The following is a 23,178-nucleotide window of genomic DNA, read 5'->3' as shown; positions in this document are numbered from 1 at the left end:
ACATCTACTAAGGTGAATAGGAAAAAAGTTTCTGGTCCGACGTGAGGGAACACAAAAATATAGCGTGCAATATTCGAGAGTAGGGCGAACTAACGAAGTCTATAAAACCTTTGTTACATAGGGATCATCGAATTCTTTGGCCCAACGTTTAATGAAGCCAAGAAGGCTGCATGTTCTATTGACAATTGAATAAATATGAACATTAAATGAAAGTCTTTGAACGATGGTACATAATCTAACAGAACAGACTTAATAGAGTAATGAGCTAGGAACGGAGACAATTGACTGACTGTCATAAAAGAACACTTAGAGGCATTAAGGTGTAATTTATTAACGTGGGACCAATCACAGAACGCATCGGATCATTATAGGAATAACAAATCTTGACGTCATCCGCAAGCATGAGCACGCGTGAATGAACCAAAAGCAAATCATTTATAAACAATGTCAATAACAGTGGGCCCAGATGACTGCCTTGGGGTACACCTGACGTAACTCGAACTGTTTAAGATATCGAGGAACGAAAAGACACCTTTTGGGTTCTGCCAATAAGATACGACTTTAACCAAGCCAATAGTTTCGGGGAAAAACCCATGATGTTAAGTTTCGCGAGAAGCATAGAATGATCAACCGAATCGAAAGCCTTACTAAAGTCAGTATAAATAACATCAGTTTGACACTTTTTACGGAAGCCATGGTGTACAAAGGTAGTCAATTTTAAAAGGTTGGTATGCTGACAAGGAGAAATAGTGAATCTAGATAGGTGTTGAAGGTAAGATGTAATAATTTTTAGTGAGGAATATCCGATTTGATGCCTTTTTTATAAAGCGGAGTAATAAAAGCCTCCTTCCAAAGATCAAGAAAGCTACAAGTCTCACTCGATTTAAAGAATAACCGAGATAAAGCCTTATATAGGAATATCGAACACATTTTAAGGATACAACTAGGTATATTATAAGGGTACGAAGGAAGACGTCATAGATGATAAGCTAGAGATAATACAGTCTTCAGTAATACTAGGAAAACACATACAATTTAAATGTGGGATTGAGAAGGCGTAGTATGTGGGATGTGAAGCAGTAGTAGAATAAGTTAACTCAAAGAATTTAGAAATCTGATCTGCAATATCTGAATCATTATCAGCTGTCTGGTCATTAAGTCTGAAGGTGGAAGGTAGTAAATTAGAGCGTCGTTTAAAATTAACAAAGTTGTAAAATCTTTTGGGGTTCTGATGGAATTCAACCTTAGAGCGCACGATATAATTATTGTAGCATTGAGTATTATGGAGACAAAATTAAGACCTCGCTACACAAAAATTTGCATAGTCACGTCGCGAACCAGACCGGCGCACTGGAGACGGCAGAGGCATTTACATAAGGAAGCCATTTATCGATTAGAGAATTAAGAGCAGCGTAGAAAAAATTCACTGCACAATCTATATTACAGCACTCAAATACAAATGACTAGTCAAAAGAGGAAATAAGGTTGTTAAGAAGATTGAAATTTGTTTTACGAAAACATCTACGAAGAGAAGCTGAGATGTTATTAAAGAATTAGTAACGGGATTGTAAGAAATAATAGCATCAATGGTAGGGTGATAAAGATCTTAAAAATCACAAGGGACTGTGTTTGAGGTACAGAACTAACAGTGGGATCTGAGACAAAAACCATATCAAGGATTCTTTTAGAGTTAGGTAAAGAATTCAACTGAAATAGCGGACATTCAAGTAGACTATCTAGAAATACATGTTGAGACGAAGGAATTAAGAAAGAGAGATTATCATTAACCAGCCAAGAAATATTAGGCAGGTTAAAATCACCTAAGACTATAAGGTAATCACGATCTTTAAGACGACTAAAAATGGTTTGCAAAGCATCAGCATGGTTCATGTAGGTCATGATATCAGAAGCTGCAGCATGAGAAGCTGAGTCGATATAGCTATGTCCGTCTGTCCGTCCGTCCGTCGGTGCCCATGCGTTTTACTCAGCCATCTTAAGAGCTAGTGGGAAAAATTGTTATTTAAGCTACTTATATCATAAGTATGAAAATCATCTGGTTCCGACCACTATATCTTATACTTAGTTATAGAAGAAGCATTGTTGAAGAAATTGGAGTATCTCTGTAAAATTTACTAATATGATAATTTTTATATAAAACATCAGATCCCGAAATTTGAATCAGATTTTAATAGAACACAACATACAGGCAATATAAATCGGCTCTGCCAGCAGCCTACTACGTCATTGCTCGAATCATCAGAGCACACGCATCGACACACAGACGCAACGCTAAATAAACTATATGTTCATGCCTGCCAATCGCAGCATGCTTGTAAAAGGGGATGGGGAAGAAGAAGAACGAGAAATGAAAATTATATTTGGGTGGTTCTGTGCTTTGATGAATAGAGTTACCGGAAAAAAGTTTGGAACATGTAAAAACATTATGGCCATGGGCTGCAAGGGTATATAAGCTAATATTGGGCTGTGCCGAAGTTAGCTTTTTTGATATTTTTTATATATACACTGCGCGTCATCAGGATAGCACACTTCTGTAATTAATAGTTTTCGCTAATTTATTTCGAAACTAAAAGAGTTAAAATTACAAAAAAATGTTGTAATTATTGAAAAACTAATTGACAACCATTCTTTATCACCCTTTGGACAGTAGATAAGCTCGCTTTAACACCGGCTTTACCCCGGATCTTTGGGGTTGTCTCATGGGAAAAGTTTTCATATGCATCGATTTTAGCCTTCTCTTCAAGAGATAGGGATTTTCCTTTACTCATTTAAAAAAAAAAAATAGATCACTTGGACAGCAAAAAAAATTTGGTATTGATCCGACTTCAAGTTTCAAAGATAAGTGAAAACTAAACTGAATGGGCTAACCTGATGACGCAAAAATTAGCTGCACTTTTCTATTGAAAACAAAAGAAATAAGAAAAAAATATATAACGGTACCTTGAATTCGCATGCTTTTTTCTCCAGTGACAGTGCACAGAAGAAACAGAACAATAAAAAAAAAATAGAAGTGAATGTTAACTACAACAAAGTTAGAAGCACTCAAATTGCGCTTATGAAGGTGTCCTATCCTGATGACTCGCAGTGTATATCTGTAAAATAACACAATAAAAATAAAATTTTTTTTTTTAAATTCATTAACTGCCAGTGAGTACATAGAACTCCAATCGAATGATTTCGCTGTAGTTGTTAAAAACCACTTAAAACCCGACAAAGATTCTAGGCATGACTTAATTACTCCACAAATGATCCTAGAACTTCCAACCACCGCTGTACAATAGATCAGCAAACTGTTCGAAGCTATAATAACACATTGCTATTTTACTATAGCGTGGTAAAGGTCCTTTATCATCATCAAACCAAAAGTGGGAAAGGACAAAATCCAGGCATCATCCAACAGCCCAATTAGTTTGTTGCCATGTCTTTCTAGGTCCTGCAGATCCGACTAAACTCATTTCTGGCATCCCAAAACAAAATCCCTTCACACCAGATCGGCTTCCGCGAAAAACACGGGACATTTCAACAATGATATCAGTAATACGGAGAGCATTCGAACTTATAGAATACTATACGTTTGTTTTTCTCAATGTTGAACAGGATTTCTCCCACAGTACACCCAAAAACGTATGGAATCTTACTTTTCCAATAGGAAATTCGCTGTTAAAAGTATTGGCTCCATATAAGCTGAATTCGAAATCAAAGCTGGTGCACACTTACCAACGAGCTTAGCGCTTACATCGTCCACTTTTGATGATGACACGGCAATTATCAGCAGATCTAAATGCCCAATATAAGCCTCTGCAAAATTATAGGAACACCTAATGGTGGCAGAGGAATGGTCAGCAAACTGGCGTATCGGCGTCAACGACCAGAAATGCAAATATGGTACACACATAACGACCACATTCAAAATGTTGATATCTCGTCTTAAAAATGACACATCAACCGAATTATAAATGATAAGGGCCGCTTGCGATATCCCCAGGATTAAGATAAAGTAATGGAGTAAGAAAAATATCTCAAACTTGGTGATAGGCTCTTAGTTAAGAGCACACTCCACAAATATATAAAAATATATTAGGAACTAAACTGGTTTTGAACCATTACCATGAGTCACCCGACGAGGCCGAATGATTTACTGCAAAGAACAACCCTATTAATGAGAACCAGTGGACCCTAACCAAACACTTAAAATTTTGTTTCATACCATAGCAGGTTAACCATGAAACAAGCTCTTTTAATCGTGAGTTGACTCATAGCCCCCATATGCTCCGAGTTAACTTTCATTATATTCAGCTGTGTTAAAAAATATAGAAGCGCAGCACTTTACAGCATATATATTAATTTCGATATGTTTAACATTGAAAATTAAACTTTTATTTTATATATTTCAAAGAATAGAATACAACGATGAGAGTAGTGATTAGATTTATTTTGTTTTACACTTGCTTTATAATTTGTTAATGACTTTTGCGAAATCTACGAAAAAGTGACTGTTCGTAATTATAGTTGTGGTTACATGAAAGGCAAAAACAACAGTGTGCATATGGTAACATTGTATTTCGTAATATATCTGTATAATCATGTCTAAAAATAATGCCGTTTATCATATGGATATAGCCAACGGAGTTGTAAGAAAAGTATGCACATTATGTTTTTGCCACCATACCTAAATGTTTTTTTTTTGCATAGGCATTAAATATATAACGATTCGAAAAATACCAGCAAGTTTATTTCTTAATTGGAAAATCAATTATAATAGTTTTAAAAGCTTTCTACTTTTAGAAATTGTACATAAAAAAGTGGAAAATTTTAATTAAAATTTATATTGAAAAGTGGTTATTTTCTGATCCTTTAAAACTAGTTCACCAAAATATTGCATATCGTAAACTACTTAATTTTTGAATACTAAGAACAAATTTCCTTCCAAAATGCGCAATTTATTTACCCTCATGAATGCTATGTTTTAAATAAAAAGATAGTTTACTGCTCTTACAAATCATGTTATGTTTTAAATAAAAAGATTATTACTTTACATATTTATTTTTATGGTTTGCTTAGAATTATAAATCAGCGGTTCCACTTGATGATTCATATCCTTCTTCCTTGACTGCATCTTGTAAAAAAAAGTCAGAAGTAGGGCATTTAACGAATAATTTTCCGCAGCAAGAACTTTCACCCTGGGGATTTCCTTTAACGAAAAAATTGTAAAAAATGCAGGTTTGAAATACTCGACCTTTAAAACCTTAAAAATAATATAATTAAGTCTATATATACTTATAGTTTAGTAGGTACACTAACCATCCAACACATAGGTGTGCAAATGTTCGCACTCTCAATAAGAGCGTAAACCTAGTCGGTGGCTCAGTGGAGACCTACTAAATCTACAATTCTGTTGTTCTCGAGTTCGAACCCCGACGTAGGTCGAGTTTCCCCCTGATGAAGCAATACTAAAAAGTAGTTTCGGTACATTCGTAGTGTTTGTGTGACGTGAAGCTGTACAACATTGCATTACAATAACTCACTCCAGAAAACTTTGAGACACAAGTCCGGGAACAACACACCAGTAAACAAAATGGTAAATTACCTTATCGTACGAATTACCGTTGGCATACCAAATCCCTCCGAATGATTTCACTATCATTGCTTTGAGGAAACTATGTGAAAGGATGTAACATTAGTTTGTGTATGCTTTTTCAGCAAAGGTTTCGACCATTTCAATGTTGGAAATACAGGCGTTTTCCAGACAAAGTTGCCCTTTTATTTTAGTCCACTAAGCACAATCCATTATATTTTTGATGATGATGGATATAGTTTTGCAATGCCGAAGTTTTGAAATTAAGAAAGCGTTAAATTAATAAGAATAGAAGAAATTACTGTTTTTATTCGGTTTTGGGATTTTTTGAGTATTTCGTGTATTTTTTCTGATGTTTTGTATATGTAGGAAATGAAGTGTCAGGCGGGCATAATCATGGCAATCGGGCAGTAGCTAGTGAGCGAGACAGAACGACACGCAGCGGCCGTACCTATCTGGTCGACTCACTCATTTGCAACTAAAGAGAAGCGTTGATTCAAAAAGCACTCGCAATCGTACTCTCGCCTCGATCACATCGCGCACCCAAATTATCACTAAGGCCATTTAAATAATATAAAATATACATATGTATTCTTAACACAAAGAAACATTGTTAATAATATAAGACTTAATAAGGAAATCACATCCTTTAATAATATTGTAATAAATAAACCGGGATAAAGTAAAATTCCTACAAACTGGGGGCTCAACCGAGATTTCTGGCCCAAGACAATTAGTGAAATTTGTGTGTGTGTGTGAAGTTCGCAAGTGAACAGAAAATTGTTAAAATTGCATGCATTAACGTGTTATATATATACAAAATCAAAAGCAACCACTACAAGTTCAAAAAATAGTGGAAGTTGGTGTGACTGTACGAGAGGCGGCGAGTGGACGGTGAGACGGTGAGCGGTCGGACGACAAGTAGAGCGTCACTAAGAATTTTGGCGCCGTTTAGGCAAAAAGTCGGCGACTGAAGTTGAGAACGGCACGAGAACGGTGGTGAATCGAGAGGAAAAGAGAGAGCAGACAGCGGGCACGAAGTTGATGATAACTAGTGTTCACTGTGGAAGCAGACAGACAGAGAGAGCAGACAGAGGGCACGAAGTTGGTGAAAATTAGTGTTCACTGTGGAAGCAGACAGACAGAGAGAGCAGACAGAGAGCACAAAGTTGATGATAACTGGTGTTCACTGTGGAAGCGGAAAACCAAAAGAGAGCGGACAACACAAACCGTTACAAGAAGCAGACGACGACGACAAATCCAAACGAGAAGGCAGCAGACATGAAGTTGAGATAATTGGTGTGGAAGCAGACAAAGAGAGCGGACAACACAAACCGTTACAAGAAGCAGACGACGACGACAAGTCCAAACGAGAAGGCAGCAGACACGAAGTTTAGATAATTGGTGTGGAAGCAGACAAAGAGAGCGGACAACACAAACCGTTACAAGAAAGCAGACGACGACGACAAGTCCAAACGAGAAGGCAGCAGACACGAAGTTGAGACAATTGGTGTGGAGCAGACAAAGAGAGACCAAGAGAACGAGTGGAAAACAGCCGAGTGAGTAGCGACAGCAGAGTGAGTGGCAACAGAGAGCGAACCGAACATCTAAGTGAGTTGCTACAGCGAGCGAACCGAACATCTGAGTGAGTTGCTACAGCGATATTGAGTGGTTCCATAGAGCAGGACGACTATAGTTGGGTGAGCTGTTTAATTATTGTCTTGAGTGTGAGTTACTTTGCTTGCACGACGAAACCAGACCGGTGGCAGAAATATTGACGAAATTGATGCGAGCTGCAGAGAGCACATTTCTAAGAATCGTCTGAGTTTAACCATAACCTACCACAATTTGACCTACATTAACATAGTGTGTAAATTTTGATAAGTCGTAACAAATTTGATTGATTGATACTAACTATACATTAATATAGCAAACTTGTTAAGCATTATACCTGTAACTGTGTGAAATGGATCGAGGGGAGATTCTAACTTTGCGTATTGAAGAGTTGCGCATTAAATTGAGAGAGTTAGGGCTAGAGACTACAGGCCTTAAAGCTGAGCTGCAATCGCGTCTGCTCGCTCATTACGATTTAATAGAAACTGAAAATGACGGGCAGGAGGCAGATTTCGCCTCGGCTAGAACAATTCGAGAAGTCCCGAACACAGATGGGAAAATTTTAATTAAAATTTATATTGAAAAGTGGTTATTTTCTGATCCTTTAAAACTAGTTCACCAAAATATTGCATATCGTAAACTACTTAATTTTTGAATACTAAGAACAAATTTCCTTCCAAAATGCGCAATTTATTTACCCTCATGAATGCTATGTTTTAAATAAAAAGATAGTTTACTGCTCTTACAAATCATGTTATGTTTTAAATAAAAAGATTATTACTTTACATATTTATTTTTATGGTTTGCTTAGAATTATAAATCAGCGGTTCCACTTGATGATTCATATCCTTCTTCCTTGACTGCATCTTGTAAAAAAAAGTCAGAAGTAGGGCATTTAACGAATAATTTTCCGCAGCAAGAACTTTCACCCTGGGGATTTCCTTTAACGAAAAAATTGTAAAAAATGCAGGTTTGAAATACTCGACCTTTAAAACCTTAAAAATAATATAATTAAGTCTATATATACTTATAGTTTAGTAGGTACACTAACCATCCAACACATAGGTGTGCAAATGTTCGCACTCTCAATAAGAGCGTAAACCTAGTCGGTGGCTCAGTGGAGACCTACTAAATCTACAATTCTGTTGTTCTCGAGTTCGAACCCCGACGTAGGTCGAGTTTCCCCCTGATGAAGCAATACTAAAAAGTAGTTTCGGTACATTCGTAGTGTTTGTGTGACGTGAAGCTGTACAACATTGCATTACAATAACTCACTCCAGAAAACTTTGAGACACAAGTCCGGGAACAACACACCAGTAAACAAAATGGTAAATTACCTTATCGTACGAATTACCGTTGGCATACCAAATCCCTCCGAATGATTTCACTATCATTGCTTTGAGGAAACTATGTGAAAGGATGTAACATTAGTTTGTGTATGCTTTTTCAGCAAAGGTTTCGACCATTTCAATGTTGGAAATACAGGCGTTTTCCAGACAAAGTTGCCCTTTTATTTTAGTCCACTAAGCACAATCCATTATATTTTTGATGATGATGGATATAGTTTTGCAATGCCGAAGTTTTGAAATTAAGAAAGCGTTAAATTAATAAGAATAGAAGAAATTACTGTTTTTATTCGGTTTTGGGATTTTTTGAGTATTTCGTGTATTTTTTCTGATGTTTTGTATATGTAGGAAATGAAGTGTCAGGCGGGCATAATCATGGCAATCGGGCAGTAGCTAGTGAGCGAGACAGAACGACACGCAGCGGCCGTACCTATCTGGTCGACTCACTCATTTGCAACTAAAGAGAAGCGTTGATTCAAAAAGCACTCGCAATCGTACTCTCGCCTCGATCACATCGCGCACCCAAATTATCACTAAGGCCATTTAAATAATATAAAATATACATATGTATTCTTAACACAAAGAAACATTGTTAATAATATAAGACTTAATAAGGAAATCACATCCTTTAATAATATTGTAATAAATAAACCGGGATAAAGTAAAATTCCTACAAACTGGGGGCTCAACCGAGATTTCTGGCCCAAGACAATTAGTGAAATTTGTGTGTGTGTGTGAAGTTCGCAAGTGAACAGAAAATTGTTAAAATTGCATGCATTAACGTGTTATATATATACAAAATCAAAAGCAACCACTACAAGTTCAAAAAATAGTGGAAGTTGGTGTGACTGTACGAGAGGCGGCGAGTGGACGGTGAGACGGTGAGCGGTCGGACGACAAGTAGAGCGTCACTAAGAATTTTGGCGCCGTTTAGGCAAAAAGTCGGCGACTGAAGTTGAGAACGGCACGAGAACGGTGGTGAATCGAGAGGAAAAGAGAGAGCAGACAGCGGGCACGAAGTTGATGATAACTAGTGTTCACTGTGGAAGCAGACAGACAGAGAGAGCAGACAGAGGGCACGAAGTTGGTGAAAATTAGTGTTCACTGTGGAAGCAGACAGACGGAGAGAGCAGACAGAGAGCACAAAGTTGATGATAACTGGTGTTCACTGTGGAAGCGGAAAACCAAAAGAGAGCGGACAACACAAACCGTTACAAGAAGCAGACGACGACGACAAATCCAAACGAGAAGGCAGCAGACATGAAGTTGAGATAATTGGTGTGGAAGCAGACAAAGAGAGCGGACAACACAAACCGTTACAAGAAGCAGACGACGACGACAAGTCCAAACGAGAAGGCAGCAGACACGAAGTTTAGATAATTGGTGTGGAAGCAGACAAAGAGAGCGGACAACACAAACCGTTACAAGAAAGCAGACGACGACGACAAGTCCAAACGAGAAGGCAGCAGACACGAAGTTGAGACAATTGGTGTGGAGCAGACAAAGAGAGACCAAGAGAACGAGTGGAAAACAGCCGAGTGAGTAGCGACAGCAGAGTGAGTGGCAACAGAGAGCGAACCGAACATCTAAGTGAGTTGCTACAGCGAGCGAACCGAACATCTGAGTGAGTTGCTACAGCGATATTGAGTGGTTCCATAGAGCAGGACGACTATAGTTGGGTGAGCTGTTTAATTATTGTCTTGAGTGTGAGTTACTTTGCTTGCACGACGAAACCAGACCGGTGGCAGAAATATTGACGAAATTGATGCGAGCTGCAGAGAGCACATTTCTAAGAATCGTCTGAGTTTAACCATAACCTACCACAATTTGACCTACATTAACATAGTGTGTAAATTTTGATAAGTCGTAACAAATTTGATTGATTGATACTAACTATACATTAATATAGCAAACTTGTTAAGCATTATACCTGTAACTGTGTGAAATGGATCGAGGGGAGATTCTAACTTTGCGTATTGAAGAGTTGCGCATTAAATTGAGAGAGTTAGGGCTAGAGACTACAGGCCTTAAAGCTGAGCTGCAATCGCGTCTGCTCGCTCATTACGATTTAATAGAAACTGAAAATGACGGGCAGGAGGCAGATTTCGCCTCGGCTAGAACAATTCGAGAAGTCCCGAACACAGATGGGCAAAAGTCATGGTTCACACTAAAAGATGTGGAGGGAAGCGTTTCCGAGTTTTGCGGTTTAGGTTCGATTGATGTTGTACAATGGACTAGGGACCTAGAAGAATGCGCTTTAACCGTACAGTGGAGTCAGTTACAGCTTTTTGTGTATGCAAAACAATTGTTAAAGGGAGCTGCATTGTCGTTTATACGGAGTAAGAGAGATATTTGTAGTTGGGAGTCCCTGAAAGTAGCTTTCATCAGCCGAAGTTCATAGAAGACTAAGCAATCGACAGTTGAAGAGAGGTGAGAATTTGTATGAGTTTTTGTATTCGTTAATGGAAATCGCAAAGCCGATCGATTTGGATGACGAAAGTTTAATTGAGTATTTCGTAGAAGGTATACCAGACCTGAGAGCAAATAAGGCATTATTGTATAAAGCCAGAACAGTGGATGGGTTGAAAGTTCAAATAGAGACGTACTTAAAATCCTATGATCCTATGAAGTCCTCAAAGAAAACAACATTGGAATCATCTTTTCACAAGCAAGGTAGAGATAATAGAGAGAAAAGTTCGATAACAAAAGGTTATCGCAAATGTTTTAAGTGTGGTGATCCTTCACACATGATGAGAGACTGTAACAAGAAAATGTTTACTTGTTTTAAATGTGGCAAAACAGGCCATCGCTCATTTAAATGTAAGGGAAAAGATACCACCAAAGTTGAAAGTACCAATGTTGTAGATGATAAATTAGTAAAAGCATCAGCTAAATTTACCGATTCGGGTTTGGAGTTGAAAGAAGTAACTTATAAGTCGATTAAGTTCAACGGTCTAATTGATACAGGAGCAAATTTGAGTCTCATACGTAAAAGCGTGCTTGTCGAACTTGGAATTAAATCATTAACAGGATATTCGAAGAGCCTTGCAGGCATTGGTGGAAGTCATGTGATGACCTTTGGTAGTTTTAGCAGTTTTAGTTTATCTTGACACTTAGATAGATGGCATTGAGATGGAAGTCGAGTTTCATATCGTTCCGGATGAAGACATGGCATACGAGGCAATTTTGGGTAAAACTATATTAGATCACGTCGATTTGGTTATTACAAAGAAAGGTACAAAGTTTGTGAGCATCAAGGGAAAAGAATCACTGTGTAACGCGAATAAATCTTGTGCTGAGTTGTTTAAGGAATTTGAAAGTATGTGTATGCACAGTGCAGAACAGAATAAAGTGGAAATCAAGAGTGACTTGTCACATATCAGTGCAGAAATCGCTAGTGAAGTCAAGAAGTTGATTAAAAGTTACAAACCTATTAGAAATACAAACACTCCTATCGAAATGAAGATTGTACTAACAGATGAGTTGCCAGTTTATCAGCATCCAAGGCGTCTAGCAGAGTCTGATCAGAAAATTGTTGATAGTACAGTACAAGAATGGTTGGAAGAGAAGATAATAAGGCCAAGTTTTTCCGAATATGCTTCGCCTGTTGTACTTGTAACAAAGAAGAATGGGAAAAAGCGTTTGTGTTGCGATTACAGAAAGCTAAATGAGAAAGTGGTCCGAGATAATTTTCCTATGCCACAGATGGATACCGTATTAGAAAAACTTCAATGTGCGTTAGTTTATACTACTCTAGATCTAACAAACGGGTTTTTCCATGTTCCTGTTGAGGAAAAATCTCAGAAGTACACAGCATTCGTAACTCAGAATGGTCAGTATGAGTTCCTATATGTATCATTCGGAATATCCAACTCTCCAGCAGTTTTTACAAGATTTATAATGGCAGTAATGAGAGAATCAGTGAAGAATGGAGATGCAGTGGTGTATATGGACGATATAATTATACCAAGTGTTAACGCGAATGATGGTCTAATTAAACTTAAAAGGGTGTTGAAGATAGCTGCGGAAAATGGGTTGAGAATAAACTGGGAGAAATGTCAGATACTGCAAAGTAAAGTAAATTTTTTGGGCTATATAGTTGAAAATGGAAGTATTCAGCCAAGTAAGGAGAAGACTGATGCCGTTTCAAGATTCCCGATCCCACATGATAAGAAGTCAGTTCAAAGATTTTTGGGATTAACATCGTATTTCCGTAGATTTATCGAAGGATACGCAGTAACAGCTAAGCCCTTGACTGACATTTTGCGAAAAGACAACAAGTTTAAGTTTAAAGAATTGCAAATGATAGCGTTTGAGCAATTGAAGTTAGCATTGATCAAAGGTCCCGTTTTAAAGTTATACAATCCTAAGCTAGAGACTGAGATTCACACTGATGCCTTGAAACACGGTTTCGGAGCTGCGCTTTTACAGAAAGATTCAGAAGATGGTTTATTTCATCCGGTACAATATATGAGTCGGAAAACTAAACCTTGCGAAGAGAAGTATGATTCGTATGAACTTAAGGTTTTAGCAGTTATTGGAGCATTACTAAAGTGGCGTGTATATGTGTTAGGATTGAGATTTAAGATTGTTACAGATTGTAATGCGTTCACGATGACAATGAAAAAGAAAGACGTTCCGTTACGTGTAGCACGTTGGGCAATGTACCTACAAGATTTCGATTATCAGATTGAACATCGTTCAGGTTCAAAGATGCGGCATGTGGATGCTTTGAGCCGTTTATCTTGTTTTCTGCTAACTGACACCATAACCCATAGATTGAGGGAAGCACAGTTGTCAGATGATTGGACTGATTGATCAGGAGTTTAGTTCAGGAGAAGGGATATGAAGATTTTTACATTGAAAATGAAATATTGTTAAAGGACCCCAATCAAGAACTTATTGTCGTTCCCTCGCAGATGGAAAAAGAAATAATGCAGATTGCACACAAACAAGGACATTTTGGAGCTAGAAAGACTCAAGATATCGTTGAAAAATCGTATTACATTCCAAAATTAAAAGAAAAGGTAGCTCGCGTTGTTGAGTGTTGCGTGGAATGTCTTAGTGTTAATGCCAAAACCGGTAAAAAGGAAGGATATTTGATGCCAATAAGCAAAGGAGATCAGCCATTGATGACATATCACATTGATCACGTTGGCCCGATGGAGGTCACGACAAAGCGTTATAATCATATACTTGTTATTGTTGATGGGTTCTCTAAGTTTGTGTGGTTGTACCCGACTCGTGGAACAGGAGTCGATGAAGTACTTAGTTGTCTTGAAAAGCAGGCGATAATTTTTGGTAACCCGGTGAGAATAATTTCTGACAGGGGAGCAGCATTCACATCCAATGCGTTTAAGGAATATTGTATCAGACAGGATATATAGCATTTACTGATAGCAACAGGTGTACCCCGCGGCAACGGCCAAGTAGAAAGGATGCATAAGATAATAGTTCCAATGATTTGAAAGTTAAGCCAAGAGAATGAGGGAAACTGGTACAAGTATGTTGGTCGTGTGCAACAACTTGTTAATAATACTGCTCCAAGAAGTACAAGAGTTACACCTTTTAAGATTTTGACAGGAATAGAGATGCGTAGTCCTGATGATCCCGAAATAAGAAAGCTGATAACCGATTCGTTAATAGAAGAATTAGACTGTGGTCGTGATGAGATTAGAGCGGAGGCTCGAAAGAATATTAATGAAATACAGCAGGAAATGAAAAGGACGTTTGACAAGAACAGGAAATGGGAAAGAAAATACAATTTAAACGAGTTAGTGGCGATTAAACGTACGCAGTATGGGACAGGTCTAAAGTGGAGAGATAAATACTTAGGACCATATAAAGTCACGAAGGTGAATAGGCACGGTCAATACGACGTTGAGAAAGTTGGCGATGGAGAAGGACCTTGTAAGACCTCAACAGTGGCTGACTTTATGAAGCCTTGGCTAGGATCATTCGGGTCGAATGACTTGTCAGGACAGCCGATTGTAGGAAATGAAGTGTCAGGCGGGCATAATCTTGGCAATCGGGCAGTAGCTAGTGAGCGAGACAGAACGACACGCAGCGGCCGTACCTATCTGGTCGACTCACTCATTTGCAACTAAAGAGAAGCGTTGATTCAAAAAGCACTCGCAATCGTACTCTCGCCTCGATCACATCGCGCACCCAAATTATCACTAAGGCCATTTAAATAATATAAAATATACATATGTGTTCTTAACACAAAGAAACATTGTTAATAATATAAGACTTAACAAGGAAATCACATCCTTTAATAATATTGTAATAAATAAACCGGGATAAAGTAAAATTCCTACATATATACTATTATAACAAGTAAGACACGTCTGACTTTGGCGAGTAATAAGTGAGCCAGCATACGACTCGTACTGTACCAATGCATAACGAAGTCAAAAGTAAGATATAACTTAAAACTAATTTGTAGCGGACGTTGACGATACTATGCGCAGTAAGTTCAAGTGGCCCCTACGACACCAGGACAAAGCCTGTTACCCGCGAGCCCCAGCAGATAACTGCCCACCTCCCACCCGACCGACCGAGGGGTGCAGCCGTATAACGCACGGCATTAATCGCGTGGACAAATACACAATAAAAAAACAGACAAACAGATAATACTAGGGCTATCTATTAACTAAATGGGATAGGATAGATGTTTTAAGCATATTAACAGAAAACTCTGAGCCGATTACTAAAAGCTTCATGCAAGGCACAGTTAGAAGATCAACGACTAAGGGATAAAGGTATCAAAGGATGTCTACTCCGTCTACATGGTACCGACAGATTTACCTGAGCTAATAACTCAGGCGAGTTGATATCATCAATTAGGAGCTCGTGCATAAAAATAACACCACGGTTAGTTAGGGAAGGAAAGTTAAACAAGAGAAGGCAAATTGATATTGCGATCCCAGCTTAAGCCACGAAGAGCAAATAGCAAGAACTGCTTTTGAACGGATTTAAGCCTAATCTGGTGCGACTCATATTGAGGTGACCAAATGCAAGATCCATACTCTAAAATAGGACGGACAAGCGAAATAAAAAGAACCTTAGTTGTATAGGGGTCTTCAAATTCTTTTGACCATCTTTTAATGAAACCCAGAACACTCATGGCCTTTGCGACCGAGGTGGTCCAAAACTACGCCCAAATCATTCATATTATTTAGACGTTCTAAACGATTATTGTTTAGAAAACAAGTGACCAGTTGAGGAGAGTTACGATAAAAAGTTATTACCTTACATTTGGTAGTGTTAAGATTTAATAGATTAAACTGGCACCAGGATTGAAAGTTTTTAAAATCAGCTTGTAGCCGACTAAAGGAATCTGTTCCTCTTCTACCGCGCGTTGTTCAAAAAACGTAAGTAATTTGTTATTTGGCCAACTCGATCGGATGGTAGGAAATTCAATGCCCTCGTTGGGTTCCTTTCTTTTTTTTTTTTTTGAAATAAATTTGCGACACCGACCTTGGTCACGGTCAGCCCCAGGTACCGGGCAAACGACTTGTCGATGCGGCTCGCAGCCACACACGCATCTAGGAGGTCGCGGGTCTCGAAGGACTTCGAGCAGTGAGGACAAGGTGATCACGGAGGCTACTTCTGTCGAATTGGAGCGGTCGGAGGGTGATCGGGAACGGGGTTGTGGAGGTGGTACATCACGACCGGGGGAGGGTGACTGGCTGCGTGAACTCCCCAACAGATCCGGCATCGGTAAGAGTTTATCCCGTGCGGAGCAGACCGATTGCTGCTACGGTGCGGCAAACGCGTGGGGGCCATGTCGACGATTTGAAGGACTGAAACGAAAGAAATTACGGAGGGGAAAGTAGATTGGTCGATTCAAGGGAACGGAGACGAGGACATTCGGAAGGCACAGAAAGGAAAGGGGAGCCATTATGGACTTTTAGGCTCAGGCACGCGCTGTTTTGACATCAGCCACTCGGACGAGACCATCAGCCCCCGTTTGTGAAGCTCGTTAAGATATTCGCTCTTCCAACGGTGGCAGAAAGCATGCTGGATTACCTTCAGTCGCTGCCATCGGTTTATTAGCGACATGGGCGCGACTAGAATCTCCGGTTCCGCAATGAATAAGAGCGGTCCTCCAATAAAGAAGTGTCCCGGGCTCAATGCCAGCAGATCCTCTGGGTCCTCGTTCACTGGAGAAATTGGCCTGGAGTTCAGTCACGCCTCGATTTGAACCAGGAGAGTGGAAAGTTCCTCGAACGTGTACTTAACATTAGACTTGTAAAATAGGGCCTTAAAACTTTTGACCCCAGCCTCCCACAGTCCTCCCATATGGAGGGCGCTCGGCGGAATGAAATGCCAGGATAAAATATGCTGGGGAAATGCCTTCATTATGTTATGCTTGGTGGCGTCCAGAAAGTCTTTTTCAAGCACCTTCGAGGTCCCTACGAAGGTTTTGCCATTATCGGAGTAAATGCGCTGTGGGCATTGTCTCCGTGCGACAAAACGAGAGAAGGCTGCGAGAAATCGTTCAGTGGTGAGGTCGGAGGTAGCCTCGAGATGGATTGCCTTCGTGCTGAAACACACAAAGACGCAGACATAACCCTTCGTAATAAGACACGCACGCCCGGTGTAATTCTTGATCTCGAAAGGCCCTGCGAAGTCAATGCCCGTGTGGGTGGGCCTGGAGTACGTGATGCACTTTCGAGGGAGATCACCCATCATTTGAGTCTGTAGTCGTCGACGATGAACGATGCAGACTTTACACCCCTTGATGTGGGACTTTACCAGACTCTTAACCCGTGGAATCCAGAATTTGGTTCGCAGATGCCGCACCATTAGTTGATTGCCGCTATGAAATGTGATGCGATGGGCGAATTCGACGAGCTGGCGCGTAAATTGGGTACGATAGGGGAGGAGAAAAGGGTGAGGGCTCGGAGTCGTCCACAGGAGCGGAGTATCCCATGTTGGTCGAGAAATGGGTTCAAATTGAGTAAAGTGCTGGATGGTGGAAGGGATCGCCCTTCGCCAAGGGCCCGTATCTCCGCGACTTATTCTCGACGCTGGGAGATCCGAATCAAGGCGCGCTCAGCGAAGAGCAATTCGTCATTGGTGAGGTGGACCGTGGAAGGCGTCGAAATCCTTTTGGCGGCGAAGCGTAGGATGGAGGCGGTGACTCGCAATGCCCTACCATAGTTCGAGAACCGTTCACTTACGTTGTCGACCAGAGTGATCGCGGTGGTGTGGCATTGGACTCCAGCTGGGCGTCTGGGCGTATTAAGCCAACCCAACACAATAGTGGAGTCGGTCCAAAACTGGGAGGTGGAAGGTTGGATTGGAAGTTCAGGAGGTGACCAAATGCAAGATCCATACTCTAAAATAGGACGGACAAGCGAAATAAAAAGAACCTTAGTTGTATAGGGGTCTTCAAATTCTTTTGACCATCTTTTAATGAAACCCAGAACACTCATGGCCTTTGCGACCGTGGTGGTCCAAAACTACGCCCAAATCATTCATATTATTTAGACGTTCTAAACGATTATTGTTTAGAAAACAAGTGACCAGTTGAGGAGAGTTACGATAAAAAGTTATTACCTTACATTTGGTAGTGTTAAGATTTAATAGATTAAACTGGCACCAGGATTGAAAGTTTTTAAAATCAGCTTGTAGCCGACTAAAGGAATCTGTTCCTCTTCTACCGCGCGTTGTTCAAAAAACGTAAGTAATTTGTTATTTGGCCAACTCGATCGGATGGTAGGAAATTCAATGCCCTCGTTGGGTTCCTTTCTTTTTTTTTTTTTTGAAATAAATTTGCGACACCGACCTTGGTCACGGTCAGCCCCAGGTACCGGGCAAACGACTTGTCGATGCGGCTCGCAGCCACACACGCATCTAGGAGGTCGCGGGTCTCGAAGGACTTCGAGCAGTGAGGACAAGGTGATCACGGAGGCTACTTCTGTCGAATTGGAGCGGTCGGAGGGTGATCGGGAACGGGGTTGTGGAGGTGGTACATCACGACCGGGGGAGGGTGACTGGCTGCGTGAACTCCCCAACAGGTCCGGCATCGGTAAGAGTTCATCCCGTGCGGAGCAGACCGATTGCTGCTACGGTGCGGCAAACGCGTGGGGGCCATGTCGACGATTTGAAGGACTGAAACGAAAGAAATTACGGAGGGGAAAGTAGATTGGTCGATTCAAGGGAACGGAGACGAGGACATTCGGAAGGCACAGAAAGGAAAGGGGAGCCATTATGGCCTTTTAGGCTCAGGCACGCGCTGTTTTGACATCAGCCACTCGGACGAGACCATCAGCCCCCGTTTGTGAAGCTCGTTAAGATATTCGCTCTTCCAACGGTGGCAGAAAGCATGCTGGATTACCTTCAGTCGCTGCCATCGGTTTATTAGCGACATGGGCGCGACTAGAATCTCCGGTTCCGCAATGAATAAGAGCGGTCCTCCAATAAAGAAGTGTCCCGGGCTCAATGCCAGCAGATCATCTGGGTCCTCGTTCACTGGAGAAATTGGCCTGGAGTTCAGTCACGCCTCGATTTGAACCAGGAGAGTGGAAAGTTCCTCGAACGTGTACTTAACATTAGACGAGGACTTGTAAAATAGGGCCTTAAAACTTTTGACCCCAGCCTCCCACAGTCCTCCCATATGGAGGGCGCTCGGCGGAATGAAATGCCAGGATAAAATATGCTGGGGAAATGCCTTCATTATGTTATGCTTGGTGGCGTCCAGAAAGTCTTTTTCAAGCACCTTCGAGGTCCCTACGAAGGTTTTGCCATTATCGGAGTAAATGCGTTGTGGGCATTGTCTCCGTGCGACAAAACGAGAGAAGGCTGCGAGAAATCGTTCAGTGGTGAGGTCGGAGGTAGCCTCGAGATGGATTGCCTTCGTGCTGAAACACACAAAGACGCAGACATAACCCTTCGTAATAAGACACGCACGCCCGGTGTAATTCTTGATCTCGAAAGGCCCTGCGAAGTCAATGCCCGTGTGGGTGGGCCTGGAGTACGTGATGCACTTTCGAGGGAGATCACCCATCATTTGAGTCTGTAGTCGTCGACGATGAACGATGCAGACTTTACACCCCTTGATGTGGGACTTTACCAGACTCTTAACCCGTGGAATCCAGAATTTGGTTCGCAGATACCGCACCATTAGTTGATTGCCGCTATGAAATGTGATGCGATGGGCGAATTCGACGAGCTGGCGCGTAAATTGGGTACGATAGGGGAGGAGAAAAGGGTGAGGGCTCGGAGTCGTCCACAGGAGCGGAGTATCCCATGTTGGTCGAGAAATGGGTTCAAATTGAGTAGAGTGCTGGATGGTGGAAGGGATCGCCCTTCGTCAAGGGCCCGTATCTCCGCGACTTATTCTCGACGCTGGGAGATCCGAATCAAGGCGCGCTCAGCGAAGAGCAATTCGTCATTGGTGAGGTGGACCGTGGAAGGCGTCGAAATCCTTTTGGCGGCGAAGCGTAGGATGGAGGCGGTGACTCGCAATGCCCTACCATAGTTCGAGAACCGTTCACTTACGTTGTCGACCAGAGTGATCGCGGTGGTGTGGCATTGGACTCCAGCTGGGCGTCTGGGCGTATTAAGCCAACCCAACACAATAGTGGAGTCGGTCCAAAACTGGGAGGTTGAAGGTTGGATTGGAAGTTCAGGAGCGATCGACGCCCAGAGATCTGCTAGAAAAACCGCTCCGCACAACTCCAGCCGAGGCAGCGAGACTGTTTTGACAAGGGCTACACGGGTCTTAGCCGTTAATAAATGAACGCTTACTTAATCGCGATGACTAACTCGTACATATAGGGCTGCTCCGTACGCTTTCTGGGATGCGTCACAGAAGCCATGAAGCTCCCACGAGAGAGTATCGCTGGTGTTTAGCCAACAGGGGATGCGGAGTTGACTGAAGCCTGGGTAATCCTGCAGGAATTCGTGCCATTGCTGCAGCAGGAAAGGTAGCAGAGCGTCATCCCATCCAAGTTCGGTTAACCAGATTTGCTGCATGAATATCTTCGCGCGAATAACAAATGGGGCTAGCCAACTGGCGGGGTCGAAAAGTTTAGCAATATGGGACAGAACCTGCCTCTTGGAGATCGACTCCTTCAATGGTGGGTCCGCTACTGTGAAGAAGAAGACGTCCTCGGCAGCTTGCCAGCGGATTCCCAAGGTTTTTGCAGTGCTCGCGTCTTCCAGGTCGAGAAAGCCCTCTCGCTGTAGGTGCTCTCTTGGGATAGACTGAAGTACTTCTTTCTTATTGGAAGTCCACTTCCGAAGCGGGAGGCCCGCAGATTGAAGGGCTGCTTGAAGCTCTCGTATGGCAAAAAGGACGCCGTCTTCAGTATGAGCGCTGGCTAGGACATCATCAACATACATGTAGTTCCGAAGGATTTCGCTCTCCTGAGGGTACATCGATTGCACATCTCGTGCCAATTGTAAAAGGACTCGGATCGCCAGAAACGGTGCGCAGTTAACCCCAAACGTGACAGTTTGTAGCTCATAATCCTGAATACTGTCGCAACGATCTCGGTAGAGGATCCGCTGATAAAGGGTATGCCTGGAGTCGACTCGGATTTGTCGATACATCTGCGTGATGTCGGCATTGAAAACGAACTGAAAGAACCGCCATTTTAGTACCTGAAGCGTGAGATCGGCCTGAACAGTAGGCCCGGAGTGCAAGACATCGTTAAGGCTGACGCCTCGTGTGGAGACTCGACGCATTAAATACCACGCGTACCTTGGTGGTGGTTATGTCGGGCTTAAACACTGCGTGATGGGGAGATGGAAGACGCCTGAGGCGGCGTCACCCGAATCATATGGCCCAATTCCTCGTACTCTTGAATTATGGCATCGTACTGCGTTTCTAGGACGGGATCCCTGAGAAGTCGTGCTTCATTTCGCAGGAATTGTGCCACCGCGATCGGTCTTGAATGACCCAAGTCGACACTATTCGAACTTTTGAACGGTAAGGACACCACATATCGGCCGTTCTTCCTTCTTCGGGTGGTCTCCTGGAAATTCCGCTCGCAAAATACGACATCCTTCTTTTCCGGCTTGGGAAGGTCTTCCACATCCCAAAACTTGGTGAGGAGTACGTCAAGAGACACTGCGTCAGCCTGAAGAAGACAGCATCAGCAGACATACTTTGTCGGCACATCATCCATCACTCTGGCCCATGCCAGTAACTGCGGCGTCTACTGGATAAAAGGGGGGCTGGACCAAGTTGAAGACACGTTCGGATAGGAAGTTGGAATCGGCCCCCGAGTCGATCAACGCACGAATATGGTGCTCCACACCATGAAGAGTGACAATCGCAGTGCCTAAGAGCCCTCTTCCTGGGGTGGATGCAAAATAACTTTGAGCATTTGTGAACTGGCCGCTCGTGGACGGACGCTCTGCGGACGATGAGGACACGGACACATCGCTAGGATGCAACAAGGTTTAATGACGATCCTTGCACGTATGACAATTATGCGCACTTGAGCAGCCCGTCAAACAGAATTCCTGCTGTCTAGTGGTTTGCAAATGCCTTGGAAAAAAATGTATATGTATAAATTTATTTATAAATATGGACCGATATACAGTGAAACCTCGATATAACGAACTTCGTTATAACGAAAAACCCAATATAACGAATTTTTTGTTAAGTCCCTTGAAAGGACTAAGGTTTTACATTTCAGTACCTATAGCGAATCAATAGATATAAGGAATAATTTTGCGATCCCCCTCAGATTCGTTATATCGAGGTTTCACTGTACATATATATGGGCACAATAAAGGAATCGGAAATAATGTAATTTAAAATTGGCGCACTCGAGCCGCCTATCGATATCACAACTCGATTCACGTGTCACTACTACTCCGAAACAGCTGCCGGTCAATGTTCATATATTTTTTGTTTATTAATTGTTTTATAATAATTTTTTGTGGTTGTGCTACACCGCGAGTGTTGTGCGCGAAAGAAAAAATAAACAATCCGGCTCAAAGAACCAAAAAAAAAAAAAAAAAATCCAATGAAACTACAATCTTGGCGGGTGCCAATTTCTTCGTGGTATAGTGAGCGAGTGATTAATTAGGAACGCGCGAGAACTTCTTTTGAAAACTATGCTTTATTCAATTTATTCAAGGGTAGCTCGACACACACGAAATGTTTCGTGTTGAAGTATACAACAGGTTCGAATAGAAATCTGAAGGAAAAAAGAACGGGTGTTCGAATGCAAGTCTCGTACCAGATTGAAAATGGCGCTTCCCATCAGAGTGACCGTATCCGCCGAGGATCAAAAAACCCCCCTCACTCATCACTGCTCTTCGCCGCTCACTGCTGTTCACCCGGTGGCGTGAACAATAAGTAGGCTTGACATCGTCAGCATACATAAGCACAAGCGAATGAGTAATGACTGATGGAACATCGCTAATGAATAATGTGAAAAGCAAAGGGCCAAGATGACTACCTTGAGGTCACAGGAATGGAATTGGAAAAATAAGACTTAAAAAGTACCTTCTGTTTCGATTTGTTAAATATTCTCGAACCCAAGAAAGGAAAAGGGGTGGAAACCCGATGTCGTTCAGTTTAGAAAGTAATATGGTATGATTAACAGAATCAAAGGCTTTGCTGAAGTCAGTGTATATGACATGAGTTTT

The 23,178-nt window shown here is 41.6% G+C and overlaps 1 protein-coding gene across 3 annotated transcripts in view; it reads right to left on the bottom strand.

Annotated features, from left to right (window-relative positions):
• Positions 1-4,372: 4,372 nt before the first annotated feature.
• Positions 4,373-23,178, bottom strand: part of LOC111518927 (zinc finger protein 626-like) — a 146,929-nt gene continuing 128,123 nt past the window's right edge. Inside the window, exons 8-9 of one of the 3 annotated variants that reach the window (XM_047009914.1) lie at positions 7,989-8,148; positions 4,373-5,209 (exon numbers count right to left, since the gene is read on the bottom strand). In XM_047009914.1, the coding sequence (XP_046865870.1) occupies positions 8,021-8,148 (128 nt within the window). In that variant the 3' untranslated portion in view covers positions 4,373-5,209; positions 7,989-8,020. Of the gene's footprint in view, positions 5,210-7,944; positions 8,149-23,178 lie in introns of those variants that run through there. The other 2 variants (XM_047009915.1, XM_047009913.1) reach the window with 2 other exon arrangements.

Source organism: Drosophila willistoni, assembly GCF_018902025.1.
Source record: "Drosophila willistoni isolate 14030-0811.24 chromosome 2L unlocalized genomic scaffold, UCI_dwil_1.1 Seg168, whole genome shotgun sequence".
In the NCBI taxonomy this organism is placed as follows: Eukaryota; Metazoa; Arthropoda; class Insecta; order Diptera; family Drosophilidae; genus Drosophila; species Drosophila willistoni.
The sequence above is the reverse complement of the archived record's forward strand: the minus strand, read 5'-3'. Positions and strand labels throughout refer to the sequence as shown.